A 15260-nucleotide genomic window follows, 5' to 3' on the forward strand; every position below is an offset into this window, starting at 1 on the left:
TTTGATGCACATGGACTGAAATTTAAATTAGCTTAAATATATTTATTATTTACAGTTATCGTTTGACGTGTGTTGCAGTGTGTATGCAGCAGTTCTGCTGCTAAATGAAGTGAGTGTATCCTGAGCTTGGTGCAGATACATGGGCACAGGTGGGCGTCCTGGTGGTGTGCACCATGCAGGGAAACACATGGCACTACACAACATGGGGCAAAGAGCACACAGTTGGAATTAGAAATCATTTTATGAATACCTTGGAAATTTGTGCTTGTTCATATACGGGTTGTAATTTCTAAAAAGGGTGTGCATGTTTTTGTATTGAACATTTGTGACAGGCAGCACTCTAATGTAGTTGTCCTTACTTTGTGCAGAGACACTATTGTATGAGCTTGTTTATGTCAATATTTTAACAATTTATCTTTATAACTACTTTTGACTATATTTGTAGTAACACTGGCACCCTGTGTACAGAAGATACAATCAGTGCTGAAAGGAAACTTGCATCCATCTGGAAGCAATAAACTTTTCTAAAAGACTGCACAGTGTTACTTAATCCTGTGATTTCTTACTGTGAGTGAAATTAAGGTTTGGTTCAGTTGTGTCACATCATATTGGTATCAAATCTTTTGTGAGAGATTTGTCATAGTGGTAAGCTACAAAAAAAATTTAAAATTGATGAAAGTCTGAGAATGTAATTTCCTCAGTCACAGAATTATGCATCATTGCAAATGGAGTCACTTCTATATAATAAAAATAATTGTAATACCATAAAGCTTCTGGAGTGTTGCATTTTTTAAGCTTTCTCTTTATATGAAGTGCTAATTTGTATACTGCACAATTGACTAAGAATACCTTAAATTTGGTGTTGTGTTCTAAGTAATTTTTGTATTGTACATCTATAATGTAATATAAATTATATTTTTAATATGACAAAATATTTTACAAAGTTAGAGAAATATGAACAGTGTCCATAAGGAGAAGGGGGAAAAAAATCTATATTAAAAAGATCATCTAACAAAATTCTGGGGGTTTTTGGTGCTTTCTTTTAAGTTTGTTACAAGTGTGATGTACATGAACAAAATAGGATTCATTCACCCTGCAGGCAAAGTGGTGTAGCCTGCATTCTTCCTGTTCCTAAGTGGCAACTGAGCGTTGGAGTGAGGGAAGGGTTTTATGCTTGTCAGAGGATTCTGGTGGTGCTATTGCCATCTCTTGCCCTTGGGCAACTGTAGGAGATGCAGATACAATGATACAAAGGATGGCAGAGTTTCCTTCATAAATCTCTGAAAAAAAGAAAAGATCAGAGATCAATGAGGATAAAGCCAAACATGTAGAAGTTCCTGGATAAGCTCATCTAGCAGCTGATAGCTATGCTTTAATAAATAAAAGTATGACTTACTAGGGTACATGAATTATCAATAGTTTACAGAAGGACATTGACACATGTTTAGAATGGGCTGCTTGTTCTTTTTTCCTGAAGAAAATATTTCTTGAAAATCTTTTCCAGAAAAGACTAAGATTCCAATATTTGAGGCATATTGAGTTCCCTGAAACACTGGTATTTAGCAGTATGGATGATTTCTAAATCTGTATTTGAGGCTGAGGCAGATCTGGTGCAAGTAAGGCTCCAAGTAAAAGTAATTATTAACTTGTACTTAATCAAACTCAGTAATGTCGTATGGCCATAATAGGTCATTTGTTTCCCCACTTCGCTTTATTTTCTGAAATGACAGAAGTAATTGCATGATTGTAACATAAATTAGTAGGTACATAACACTGTGTATGTGTGAGATGTTTTCGAGGAAATGTAAAATTAAGCTCATGTTTTGTCTTTGGGGATTCTTTAGTATATTTCAGCTCTGCTAACCCATTCTGTTAAATCATGTAGGCTATTAGATCCCAGTCTTCTGTTTATTTCAGAAATCTCTCTCAAAATAAATTCCATTTTATGATGGCTTTACGGTTGGTCTGTGTAAGACCAGTCATTTAATCTGATGCAGAGGTTTGCAGAGGTTTTGGAAAATGATGGAAATCAGTGGCGCTTTTTACCCTGTTGTTACTCTAAAGTTTCTTACATAACTCCTCTCACTAAATGAAAAGCCTCAAAGTTTCAGCCACTAAATGAAAGGTTTACAGCTGCTTTTCAAATCGTGTTATGAAATTAAGCAGTATGTGGACCATATTCTTAACATAAAATGTAGAGCTTTCTATAGTATATTTCCAGTGACCTCTCTCTTGCAGTGGTGTTAATAATAAAACGTAATTATTAAAAGCAAAACCTTTGCTTCATCCATCCTCTCAAATGCTTCAGGATGGGAATCAGTCATTGTCTGCCTTACTTCCTTTCAGCTTACCTTGTTGTTCTAATATTATTCCCAATAGATCTTGTTATTTTTAAATTCATCATCTCCCTCAAATCTTTTCTTGTAGAATGAAGGAGAAACTCTTCCTTAGGGTGAAGATTTTTTCTGGAACAGCATTAGTACTTCTGCCAAAGCTTCAGTCACACTTTTCTGCAGAGGTATTTTTTCAATAAGCTATTTGATTTCTTTTCAAACTGCCAGTTTCAGTATGCTTTTCTAATGAAATTCTGCCATTAGCTTGTAGTTAGTAAGCAAGGTATTTCACTGCTCTGAGAGCTGAATCAAGACACTAATGAAAGCTTGATGGATAGATGTCTAATGAGCCTCATTTCAAGAGGAAAGGCCTTTCCTGTGGCCTGCTGGGCATCAAGCAGACCCCCAGTGCTGTGTACAAGTGTCACTCTGAGATCTGGTCATGCTCAGAGGGAAAGTCCCCAAACCTGGCCTTTCTCCATAAGGTATCAGCTCCAGCAAAACCAGCCTCTGAGCTGTACTAAACTACGCTCTTACAGCATGGGATCAATTGAGCTCTTCCCATATTTGCTCTGCCAGTAGCCAGAATCCTCTTTTCTTTTGGTTCAGCCAGAACTAAGTAGCTTGGTGATAGTTGTTCTTTTTCAGAAGTTTGCCTATTGCCCTCTTTTAAAGCTGTAGTGAAAGTTAACCGAATTTTAAGTGCTTGAGTATGGTTGCACTCAAGACTTCAAGGACTACTCCAAATGTTCCCTAAAGCTGCTCTTCCTCCAGTTGCTGTGATATGATACTGTGCACAGGGGCTGTGTGTGCAACAGCCCTCTTGATTTGATGGGGATGTTCAGAAGCTTGAGGATTAGTTTTTAACAGGTATGGTGGAGAACAGGAATTGGAATCAGCTGGTTGTGGTGTCTTGGGGGAAAGAGCCATATGAAGTGGTAAGAGACAAGAGGGGAAGATGAAAGGTAGGAGGTTACAGTTTTAGATGGATTTACCCATGCTGTGAATATTGTAAAATTGTTTAAAAATAAGTGAAATTATTCTATTATGTAATGTAAGCCTTTATCCCATGACTGAGGTTTGCATTGGAAAATACTGGGTTTATTGGGTTTTTTGCTAGTATTGTGTTGAAAAATTGAAATCTGAAGTACAAATTTGTTCCAGAATTTTATTTTTTTATTATGTCAGTTATTCTTCATAAAAATATTCTCTTTAGAGGTAGCTATCTGTGATGATAGTTTAAAACAAGATGACTTCTTTAAGCTGGAAGAGTGGATAACTCCTTGTCCAATGAAATGTAACTGAATGTGTCATTATAGTTTTGTAAAGTGGAGTTTAGTTCTGAGACTTACAATTTTCTTTAAATGTATAAGATGTCACTAGAACGCTAAAGAATTAAGAGAAGCCATTGTTCATCTCTTCCAGTTCTTGCAGACTCTTATTGATCTCAGTGATCTTTGGGGAGTTAGCAGTTGGAAGTGAAAATGCACAGCAGATTGGCTCAAGGCATGTTGACTTCCTGCTGATGAAAGGAGACAGTACCAGTTCTTCCTTCTTCCCTGCTGTGAATTTTCTTATCAATTTGTAGCATCTCTAGTTCTATAGGACTGGTGTTGAGCTGCTTATACTAAACAACTTGTCAGAAGACTAGGCAGGGGGAAAAGAAAAAGTGGGCAATCTATGTTACTTTAGGGGGTTGATTTGACTAAGCAGAGCCAGACTTCAGGAGAAGGGCTGGACTGCACAGTCATGGCAGGTGAGTCGAGGGTGGGTGTCTTGTGTTGAGAGACGGATTAGCAGCAAGGTATTGCGTTTGCTTGGCAAAATACATCACACTAAGATTCTCTAGAAAAGGAGAATGAAAATGGGTTATATCCCTGTCAGATGTTTTTAAGCTCAGTTTTCTGCCCTGAAGGAATACAGCTGCTGCTGCAAGTGGATAGCTGCCATTAAAAGGTGAAGTTAGTTGTTGCACCCTGCTTTTACTCTCCAGCTCTGGAGAAACTGAGATGCATCTCTTCAGTCCCTTGTAGTACTTTCTGAACTCCTTGCTGCTCCCAGGCAGGTCATTGTACACAGTCTGAGAAATGTGTTTCTAGGTTAGGGCCTTGCTTGTGTTAAACTTCTACACCACCTTTTAGAAAGACTAGAGTAACATAAAGCTAATCTTCAAACGAAAATCAGCCCCTCCCCAACCTGGCTTTTGCTGTACCACCTTCTCCTCAGCTTACTGTTTGATACTTTTGGCAAGCAGAAAGTGGAATTTTGCTTTCTCTGCTTTCAGAGAATAAGAGGCATAGCATCAAATTTTGCCAGAAGTGTTGCATGACCTATATTTTTGAAATAAAAAAAATCATTCAAAATTCATGTGTTTTGAAATAGCTTTTCTGTCTCATGTTTAGAGTATTTAAATAAGTGCTAAAGAGCCAGACAAGCTTTACAGTGTTTCTTGGCTTTTCTGGCAAGAATGATCATACCTGCTTTTCCAGCCCTTTTTAATCAATAAGTAGCTGAAAGCTATAGAGGTTTTATGAATCAGCTGCATGCTGCTTATCGTGCTTTGCTGATTTACAGTGAGGGAAAAATGGGCTTAATAATTGATGGGCTAATAGGTGCTGGTTTATATGCATTAGACATTATCATATTAAATATTCCTAAACATAGATTTATAGACATACTGTCAAAACTAGTTTAATTTTTAATTCTATTTATTTTATTTTTGGGTTTATATTAATACAGTTATGTTTTATTGTATGTCTTGAATGGTTATTTTAAAAGTAGTGTTCATACAGTGTAGGATGGTCTGTGATCAATTTTATAATAAAGAAGTGTTTTTATTATAAACCACTTCTTTAATAAGTACTGATTGCTATATTTGCTTTGGTATAGTCTTGATGATTTTTTTAAAATTTCTAATTATTTCTGTTAAGTTACACTGCCCTCAGCTATATCAATTAACTATTAAGGAAGTAAACTTTGAGAATGTAGTGGGACAGAGAGCCTAAAATGTGTAAAAGATTTATCTATTCATTATAGTCAGGGGGGACTAGGTGTCTTGCCAAAGGTCAGAGGAAGCATTTGTGACCAAGGGAGTATAACACACTTTGTGTCCAACTCTTGTTCTTGAATTATAGTCACATTTCATGTGTGTTTTCTGATATTTTCCATATACTCCAGATATTTGTTATGGAAATCAAGTCCTTAAGTACCACTTCTAGATGTTGGGCCTCTGTGGTAAGATAACAGTCCAAAAAGTGTTTCCTTGTTGAACTGTTGGTGTTTATATTTAAATACCACATTTTCTTTAAAACTGTTCTATTTTTCATAGTACTGCTTTTTTTCTTTGCATGTATTTTCATCAATTTTGCTGTAAACATGAGGTAGTATGTTTAAAGCCTAGTTTAAAACTCTTAACAATTAAAATTTGGCTTGCTATTAACAGTTAAACTCTTTGAGTGTATTAGTCCCTCATCTTTTGATTTAGCTCAGTATGGTTGATTTAGACATAATTTTTGTTAAATAAGAGATTAGACTACCATAAGTAGGAAAAATGTAGGATAGTCTCATTGCTTGAAATTAGTGAGATGATAAATAGGGGCATAAAACTTCCTAGAAATTCATCTATCCAGGCAGATTTTTCTTTTTTTCATGCTGCATTTGGAAAAAAAAAAGTGGACATGTGCAGAAACTGTGAGTACAATTAGCGTCAAGCAGATAAATCCAACTCTAATCCTGTTTACGCTCTACATCAGACAGATGTGCTGAGATTGATTTAGACAAGCCCTTGGCTTATAGTAACTTTTTTTTTTAAGTGCCATATATTGTGGTTTTGTTAGATCTTTGTTAAATGTTAAGTGCTGTTCATTTTGCTCTTCCCTAACGCCTGTAACCTACTTTATACAGGTTCCCTCTGTGCTTTCATGATGACAGGGCAGCCCGGTAGAAGAGATTATCTTTATTCCTTGTAATTAAATTGACTTCTCTTTTTCAGAAGATACAACAATGGGAAGTGGGTACTGAATTAAATAAATAGCATGATATCTAATAGATGTATACTTAAATCTCTTGCAAGAACAGATGGTACCCAATATCTTTCTAAGTAATGTGAGAGGACAGTTAATGTCCTGAAAATGCTCGCAATAACCAATACGATACTAATGAGCCAATACGGTTTTTGAAGTTTAAAAAAGTGTCGAATCCAATATATGCTTTATTTACTTTCATACTTTATACTAATATTTTATTAGCCTGGTTGTTGTCTCATACTAGAAGTATTTTATAAATACAGCTCGTGACTTAAATTTTCTTTATCTGAGTTGTTTTATAAAATTTTACTGCATTTGGGATGGTCTTATTTTCAGTAAGCAGAGAAGATGAAAATTATGGAATTTGCCTTGGATTTTATGCAGATTTCTTTACAACTTTAGTAAAAATTGGCTGTCCTAATCCTACTAGCTGCTTCAACATTTCCTCTACAAATTAAAACCTGAGGATGATAGCTTTTTATAGTTCAACATTCCTAGAGTTTAAATCCTTCTCCAGGTAGCATGTAGAAATGTATTCCTGTAAAACAACCAAAGTCAAATAGTGGTTTTGAAAGTCTGGTGCTGCCTAGTAAGAATGTTTTATTTTAAATATCAAAAGTTTTGATATGCATCTGAGCAACGTAAGAATTTGATAAATACAGAGTAAGAGGAAGATGCATGAGCAAATAAGTAACCTGCTGAAATAGTCATGAAAAGAAAAGGCAGGCCTTACCTGGTTTATGACTAAATGTCATTCTATGAAAGCTAGTGGGGAATAAAAAAGTATTTTAACAGGCCTTCATTTTCCTTGACTTGTGCCTGTCAAGTAGACTAATGTTTGTAACTTGTTTGTGGTGTACATTCATAACATTGGCATAATAGAGTTTGTGATATCCTCAGCAGAACTAAGAGTTAAATCCAAAATATGATTTATTAAAAAGTATGATTTATTTAAAAGTATTTTAAAAGCAAGCCCACTTAAAATATTTGTATTGGTCTGGGGAAATGAATGCTGCAGCTCAGTTATGGCTGCATAATGGTTGTGGTTATATATCACGTGTCTTTGTTCACTCATTTTCCTAAAGCATTGAGGTTGTGTGTTGGCATGTTCAGTGTATTGTGTGTCTCACAGTGAGACTTCGTGAAAAAAACATAAGCAGACCCCTCAAAAAATCTGTTTTAAAAATAAAAAACAAATCTTTAATATAGGTATTAAACTATGTAGTTCTAGATAAGTGATATGGGACATAACCAGTCAGTTTTTCATTTCAGACTTACAGAGACTATTTACCCCTAAATGTTTTAGAAGAGCAATACAAAGTTTGACAAAAATGAAGGTCTTGGGTTTGGTAATGTTTGTATCAAGTTTGTTTGTACAATGTCCACTTGGAGTCTGTGTAAAATCATAGTTCAAATGGAATCATACAGTATTTTTCCCCCCTCAGCTCCCTCATTTCTACAGGATACATTGAATGAAAATACTTTTACAGCAGTCATTACAGTACTTTTAAGATTTATGTTGGGGTTTTAAAAAAACTATTTAGGTGAGTTTCCTCCTGTTTATTTGCTGTATACTTCTGAAAATCTGCACTACAGACAGTTTCCTGTGTACTATCTCAACGCACACCAACATTTACTTGTCACAGTATTCCTGCTAAGAACGGAATGATTTCAGTCCAGTTTTACACCTTAGTAGCTGATTTACACAGAAATTAGGATGGTAAAATATAAAAAGCTGGGAAAAAATATGTGGGAAGTATAGCAAGGTCATGCTTCTATTTGTAGCAGGTTATTTGGTATGGAACAGGAAAAAATGAATTGTTTGAGAATTGTGAGGAGAGGTAATATTGTTCTGAGCTTTAGCTGTGTTAGCATGGCTGAAGAGAAGTCATCCAAGATTCCTGGACAGAGAGATGATCACTGCATAGTCTCCTTCCAGAAATGATGTTGAGAAATGCCAGCATCAAACTGTTACAAGAATTGACAAAGTGGTCTTTCTCCTGCCCAGAGGAAGTATGACTTTCTGAAACCCTCAGCTTCATGTGGTATAATGAAGGTGGTGGTGCTGCCCACCTTTCCCAGGATGACAATTAAAATAGACTTTTCCCAGCACTTCAGTACAGCATGTATCAACTATTCATCAAACAGAATCTGTTATGGTTTTTGCTATTGAGAAACCAGTTGACAGAGCTGTTGCTGGATTTGGGGAAGTTTTCTGGTTTCTAGAGTTTCTTTCCTTGGGCAGCAAAGGGACCTTTATTGGCCTGCTGTATCAGATCTGCTGTAATTACAAAGAAATCAGGGAAACCTTTCTGTGTCCAGAGAATCTGATACCTACAGAAATGGTGACACTTTTCCTTCAGTTTGTGTATTTGACTTTGTTTTTGAGGAATCGGAATGCAGCTCAAGAGAGCAGAAAAGGGAGAAGCCTGTACTACAGTGGCTCAGTTGTTACATTTCCAAAATGCACTTGGAAATGAAGTGATAGCATCTGCAGCCACAGCATCCATGTAAATAACAGCTCCAAGATAACAAAACCTTCACTTTGCCTAACACAAATCTCCCTTGGGATGAGGATCTTGAACTGTCCCAAGAACTTTTTTGAAACTGTTTTTCTTGTCTTCTAAACTGAATTCATACATCAAAAATGAAAGCAAAGATGAGTAATAGAGTTTTGCTTTATTTGTCTATTTTTGCTTAAATATTTTCTGATTTATTTCTAATATAAACACAAAAGGCAATGGTTGTATCAAATAAAAAAATATAGTGAGCATATAGTCAGCTTGGGTCATAGCACACTTTCTGATCTATGATTTAGGAGTGTACAACTGCTGTGATTGCTATGATTTAGGTGAATACCATAAAGAATTTGCTTTTTGAATGCAAATGCAAAAAAAAGTATTTCTTAGAGTGTGAAATTTTATTAATTTTTTTGAACACCAGAAAGCTGAGTAAATAACCAAATAACCTCTTTGAAATTGTTTTGTTTGTACAGCTGGATACATAACTAAGTTGGTAAAATAAAAGACCAGTGATTGAGGGAAATTATATGCAGTAAGTTTCAATGCAAGCATGAACAGATGGAAGAAGTGAAGCTAGAGATGAAGCTGTAACAATGTTTTTTTTAGTTGTTACTCCCAAACATATTGGTAATGCTTTTCTTTTTTTTTTTTTTTTTTTTTCTTTTTTTTCTCTTACAGGTGATTCCAGTGTGGCCTTACAGGCTCAAGAGGAGATTATTGAAATGAAAGATGTATTTTCAGTAAAACTGAAACGTCGTCGTTTTGCAGGGCAGAAAAAAGGTGGTACTTTGTTGGGTATCACAATTTTTAAATGCTTGAATAAAGAAGAGAATAAGCTTACAGACTTTGCTATCCATTTAAATAACTTAAGTGAAGATCATTGTCAGTCATGGTTTAGACATCTGAAGGAAATTCTGAATGGTAAGCATTTAATTGAGGTTGATGTCATATTTATTTCTATTGGCAATACGTGAGGTTGAGTGAAGCTTAGAAACGTTTTGCCTGTAGAAATTAAGACACAGATATGAATATTATTTCTGCCAAATGTTTACTACTGAAGTTTTATGTGGTGAAGTGTAAAATTTAGGAAAGTGACAATAATTGACTAATGTATCTGTAAAACTGAAACAAATTGATGTTATTTTTGGAAGAGTTTTGGAAGCTACTGAAAATAAGTAGTTTATTCTGACTGAAGAGTCTTCTGGGAAATCTGTTTCTGAAAGAAATAATATATTTTGTTGATATTTTCAACAAAATTTCATTTGAAATTGCATCACACATGATGGTACTACAGTAGTTGCACTTCTGGGAGCTCTTCAGGTGACAGTTTAGGAAATCCCACTTGAGACCTCCAGATTCTTTAGGAGACTAATAGGAGATACTTTCCTCATCTTCATAAATTCACAGGGGGCAGTGCTCTTAAGGTTCTGTAGGACTCTTGTTGTCTAATTTGATACAAAATTTATTGACACTAGTGATGGAAGGTAATTCTTTACTTTAAAAATATCTTTCTGTGTTTGCTTAGGCTAATGCCATTTTCAGGATGCTTTGTTTAACCAGTTATAAGGTTGGTTGCTTGGTTGGGGTTTCTTTTATTTTTTATTTTATGGAAGCTCCATCAAAATTAAGAAAAAAATATTAACCATGTAGGGAAAATAGCTCTGAGAAATCCAAGCCTTTCACTGTAGTTTGTATTTGAAAGACATAGAATATAGCACACTTTTGATTTAAAAAACCAAAATGACGCCCCTTCCCCAATACTAAACTCTCTGATTTAGCTCCAAAATGTGCCTCTGTTTACAGATTTTAGCAAATGAGTTTGTTTGTTACAGAAGAAAAGCAGTCTCTCTTGTAACAGACTATTAGAACTCCAGCTGAATTGTTAAGACTGAGCTGGGTTACGGAATTCAAATCTTGTACATCTGTAGTGTTTGTAACAACACTTTGAATAACAATTTATAGTGTGCTTCTAGTAAAGTTTCACAAGCAGGTATTAGAGAAACAACATGAGTTATTAATGGTGCATTCTTACACTGTTTGTTTACAGTATGCTTTCGATTTTCCCAATGAAGATGTGTATTAAAAAGTGCCTTCCCTTTTCCCCTTTTGAAAGACTTTATCATGAAATATCTCAATCTGCAGAAGTGCCAGGATTCCTGTAGATCTCCAGCTACCCATAAAGGCAAGGACATTTGCATAAGGAGCAAATGTCTGTTTTGTTCCCAGATTACCCTCCATCTATCAGGAGCAGTGATACCATATGTTCACAGAAAAAAAAGCTGCAGTATCTCTAGCTCAGGTTGCCTTGACCTCGAGGTGCAGTCTCTGTTTTATAGCCTTGTAATTGGAAGCCACCTGAACCTGAAAAAAAAGTATTCTGTGCAATGCTGTTTCAAGTTCCTGCTTCAGTCTTTCTCCATAAGCTCAGACCTTGTACAGATTTTTTGATCTCTGATCAGTACATTTTTTCTCCTTGCCTTCCACTTCAGGAATAAACAGGACTCAGAGTGATAAAAATAACTGCACAAACCCCTCCTAATACCAGTTGCTAATGTGTATATTCTTCTAAGTTTGAACTAAAAGTATACAATGCAGTTGACTTCTGTTGATTTCTCAGTGACTGGTATTTCTGTGTGAAACAGTAATAGATTTTTGTAGTTTTTGCTGCAGCTTTTTTTTTTTTTTTTTTTGTCCTAGTGCTGGACTCATCATTGTTAATAAACTCAAATTGGCTGCTTCTGGTTTTATCCTTCTAAAATAGTGAAAATTACTTCCCTGCCCTCCTTCCTCCCCCAGTCTATCTGATCACAAAGTAATTTTTCATTAACTGCTGCATTATTTACTGGAAGGATTTTTTTTTTTTTTTTTTTTGGTCTGGAGCAAATTAAAAGCAGGTGATTTATCAAAGTAGAATATATATATATATTTGGTCAGTAATATTTAGACATTCTGACAAATGGGAGTACATGTTACTGACAGGTGTGTTTCCTCTGCAGATAAATGCAATTTCTACTTGTTTACCTTACCCTTTGACAAGTTTTTAGATTTTTATACATATACATTAATTAAGGAACAACAATAGCAATTTTATCAGTGATGATACGAGCCAAAGTTTATCTGAATTTCTAATCTTCTAATGAGGATTTTATTTTTTCTGAAATTTTATGTACACTTTCCTTTTTACTGTGTGATCTGTGTCTGTCATGAATGTTTCATACATGGTTTTTCCCTGTTCATTTCTATTATATTCATCGTGAGTGTCCTCTGTTGCTTTAAATTTGTGTTCAGAGTACTTCAGTTTAAACTGGGCTATAATTTTTTATGAAGCCTGTTATCATATAGGTGAGTACACAGAGACATAACTGTTTAGAATTTAGTTACAGTGACTGCTATTATGTTTTTGTGTGCGTGTCAGGGTAACTAAATAGATGTACTGCCATCTTCCCATACTTAAAGAAGTTCTTATTTTCTGCCTAATGTTGCTGCTGTTCCAGTGCATGCCAGCTAGATACGAAGAGCTTGCTCACTGATGTGGTGTTCCTGAAATCTGATCTTCTGCACATCATGTTTGTTAAACTGATGTAAGATAACCACTGCCATCTTGATGCACCTATGGAGCTTTGGCTCTGGGCTGGCTCCTGGAAGGCCCCAAAGGGCAGCTTAGACAGGGTCTAGTGTGCTGTTATCTCATGTCAGCCCTGGTGCACACCCCACTCTGTGATTTCCATTTATACACATCTTTTTGTAAAGGATTTATGGGCGTGGCATGTGGGGACACACTGTGTCAGTAGAATTCACTGTTTCATCTAAAATCCTCTGCACATTCAAATACACAGTGGTTCTTAAAGGGTTGAGACAGGCTCAAAAATGAGAGAAAATGTACCGTTTTCAATGCTTATCCATTTTTTTTAACAAGATAAGACTTACTAACGGTTGATTTGAAAAAGCTTTACTTAAAAACTCTGTAAACTAACAAAAGACAGTAAATGTGGTTAAGAATAAATGATAAAATAGCAAAAAAAGCATGAAGTCCATTTTATTTTTATCTACTGCTCTGCAGTATCTATCACACTGGGATTTGATATGAATGCCTGAAACTTCATGCATGAAGTTTTAATTAAACCATTAATGTTAAACATTAACTTAGGTTAGTTAATATTAACAGTGGTGTCTCCATAGTTACTCTAACAACTCTGTCTCATATTGTTAGTTTTTCTCATGTATAATATTCCTAATGTTGTAGAAAGTATTTATAAATGTAGGTGGTAATGACATGATTCCAGGCTCTTAACTTTTGTAACATAAACCCATTTTCCTAAGGCCGAGGCCTGAAAGCAGCACAGATGTATGTCTGAGCACAGCGTCTCTGCTGCCCTAGGAGCCTTTGTTTTCAGAACACCCTGATTGACCCACCACCCTTCATGGTTCACTGATTCACTTGATAGATCAAGTTTAAACTAGTGCATATTAGCACATTTGTTAGTACTGGGGGAACAGTTGGCCTTCCTGCTTTGGGCTGCTGGCTCGTTTCAAATGGAGCAGCCACAGAAAACAATAACAGAATACCAGTTAGGAGAGCCCCAAAAGGCTGGCAGACTGGGATCAGTTGCACACGGTAGTCAATGACATTGATTCATTCATATAGATGCTGTTTAAAGACAATTAAAAGATTATTATTTAAAAACACTTTAAAGAAGCTTCACAATAATATTGTGTGAAAGTTTAATCTGTGGCTGTTACTGGATATGCTTTCATTAAACTCAGTTGTTTGGTGTGTTTTAATGTGTCTAGTGCACACCAGGAATGATAAAGTAATAAATTTTGTCGTGATCATCCTTTCATGTCAGTTGGCAATTATTTGTCACAAACAAAATCACTTCAATAGTGTACCATCTCTGCTCAAAAGCCTTGTTTGAAAAAAAGTCTGTGAATGAAATATTTTATCTCTCTAAAAAAGTAAATTGATATTCAAATAGTCATAAAGAGAATATTGTAATACTTTCATCCTGCGAATGCATTTGGTTCTTGAAAATCTTGCTAGGATTTATGTCTTAGCTCTGATCGACTTTTCAGCCATAGCCGAATATACATAATCATAAATACAGTTTCTGGTTTAGAATTGTTTAATGAATGATTTTTTCTTTAAAAAGAAATTGAATTCAACCATTTCCTCAAAAATCTAGGATTTTTTTCCCCCCACCAACTGAAAAGTCTATTTTCTTTTGCCTACTTAGAATTTCTTCTGAAACTTTATACTACCACCTAGGGTTAATTTTTTACATGTAATACTCAAAAACATTGAAGTGAGGTAGTGATGTTTGCTTTTATCCCCTTCAGTTTTCTCCTGACGTCTGTTTCACAATACTGTAACTCACACTGTCTGGGTAACAGAATTTTTGATACTTCAGCTGCTTTCTCTTCTTCTACAAACTGTTTCCTATTCTTTCCCACTGCTTTATGTATTATATTCTTATATTTGTATGTTTGGGGGGGTGTTTCTGGTTTGTTTTTTGTAAGTTTCAAGGTATACTTAGATATCCATGACTGAAGTAATTTTTTACAGTTTTTTAGCTCTGGGTGTTGGTGGGGGGTTGAGTATTAGGAGGAGCAGCTGATCACAGGTTCTTGTAAATAAGAAACATGACAGCACATTAATGGATTTGGTTAAATCTTTTCTCTTTTGAAGCAGGAATCCTTATTCTTACAGTTTTCCATTTAATTTCTAGTGATGCTTTAGGCAAAGGATAGAGTCACAGAAATTATTTTTTTGGTCTTAATATTTTTCTGACTTCTAAAAGACTGCAGCAATACCAGTTAGTAGATTTCAATTAAGGCATTATTATAATGTGTTTATGATGATTATTTATATGTAATAATAGTCTTTGGGAGCTTTTGTTTAGTCTTCCTTGTTTATGCTGTAATTCCTGTAATAAGAAATTCCACTGTAGTACATATCTGCAGTCCTTGTTGCTGTTTCCAGAGAATCAGGAAGAATTTAGGTTGGAATGGACCGCTGGAGATTATCTGTTCTAGCTTCCTGCTCAGGACAGGTGAGCTTCTAATAAAGATCACGTTGCTAAGAGCCATGTCCAGATAAGTTTTGAAAATCTCTAAGGATGGACAATGTCATCCATGGCTTAGCTGCCCTCATTGTGAAGGGCAATTTTCTTTATTTCACATTGGGATATTCCTTGTGGCACTTGTGTCCACTGCCTCTTTGTCCTTGCACCTGTAGGAAGCCTGGCTTGGTGGCCTGTTACTCCCGCAGTAGATGCTTAAGGAAAACCTTTAGGTAGATTTTGTCCTTGAGGCTGTCCAAGGTGGCTGCCAGTGACTCTCCTGTGGCCTGCTCCGGCCCCTCGTTGTATTCACAGTCCTCT

At 35.6% G+C, this 15260-nt stretch overlaps 1 protein-coding gene across 3 annotated transcripts in view; it reads left to right on the forward strand.

Moving 5' to 3' along the window:
* Nucleotides 1–15260, forward strand: part of CERKL (ceramide kinase like) — a 52716-nt gene that overhangs the window by 12004 nt on the left and 25452 nt on the right. The window contains exons 1-3 of one of the 3 annotated variants that reach the window (XM_048308810.1): nt 1494–6023; nt 7804–7902; nt 9559–9801. In XM_048308810.1, coding sequence (XP_048164767.1) covers nt 9603–9801 — 199 coding nt within the window. In that variant the 5' untranslated portion in view covers nt 1494–6023; nt 7804–7902; nt 9559–9602. Of the gene's footprint in view, nt 1–1490; nt 6024–7803; nt 7903–9558; nt 9802–15260 lie in introns of those variants that run through there. The other 2 variants (XM_048308809.1, XM_048308808.1) reach the window with 2 other exon arrangements.

The sequence above is a fragment of the Corvus hawaiiensis genome, chromosome 7 (assembly GCF_020740725.1).
Source record: "Corvus hawaiiensis isolate bCorHaw1 chromosome 7, bCorHaw1.pri.cur, whole genome shotgun sequence".
Taxonomy (NCBI): domain Eukaryota; kingdom Metazoa; phylum Chordata; class Aves; order Passeriformes; family Corvidae; genus Corvus; species Corvus hawaiiensis.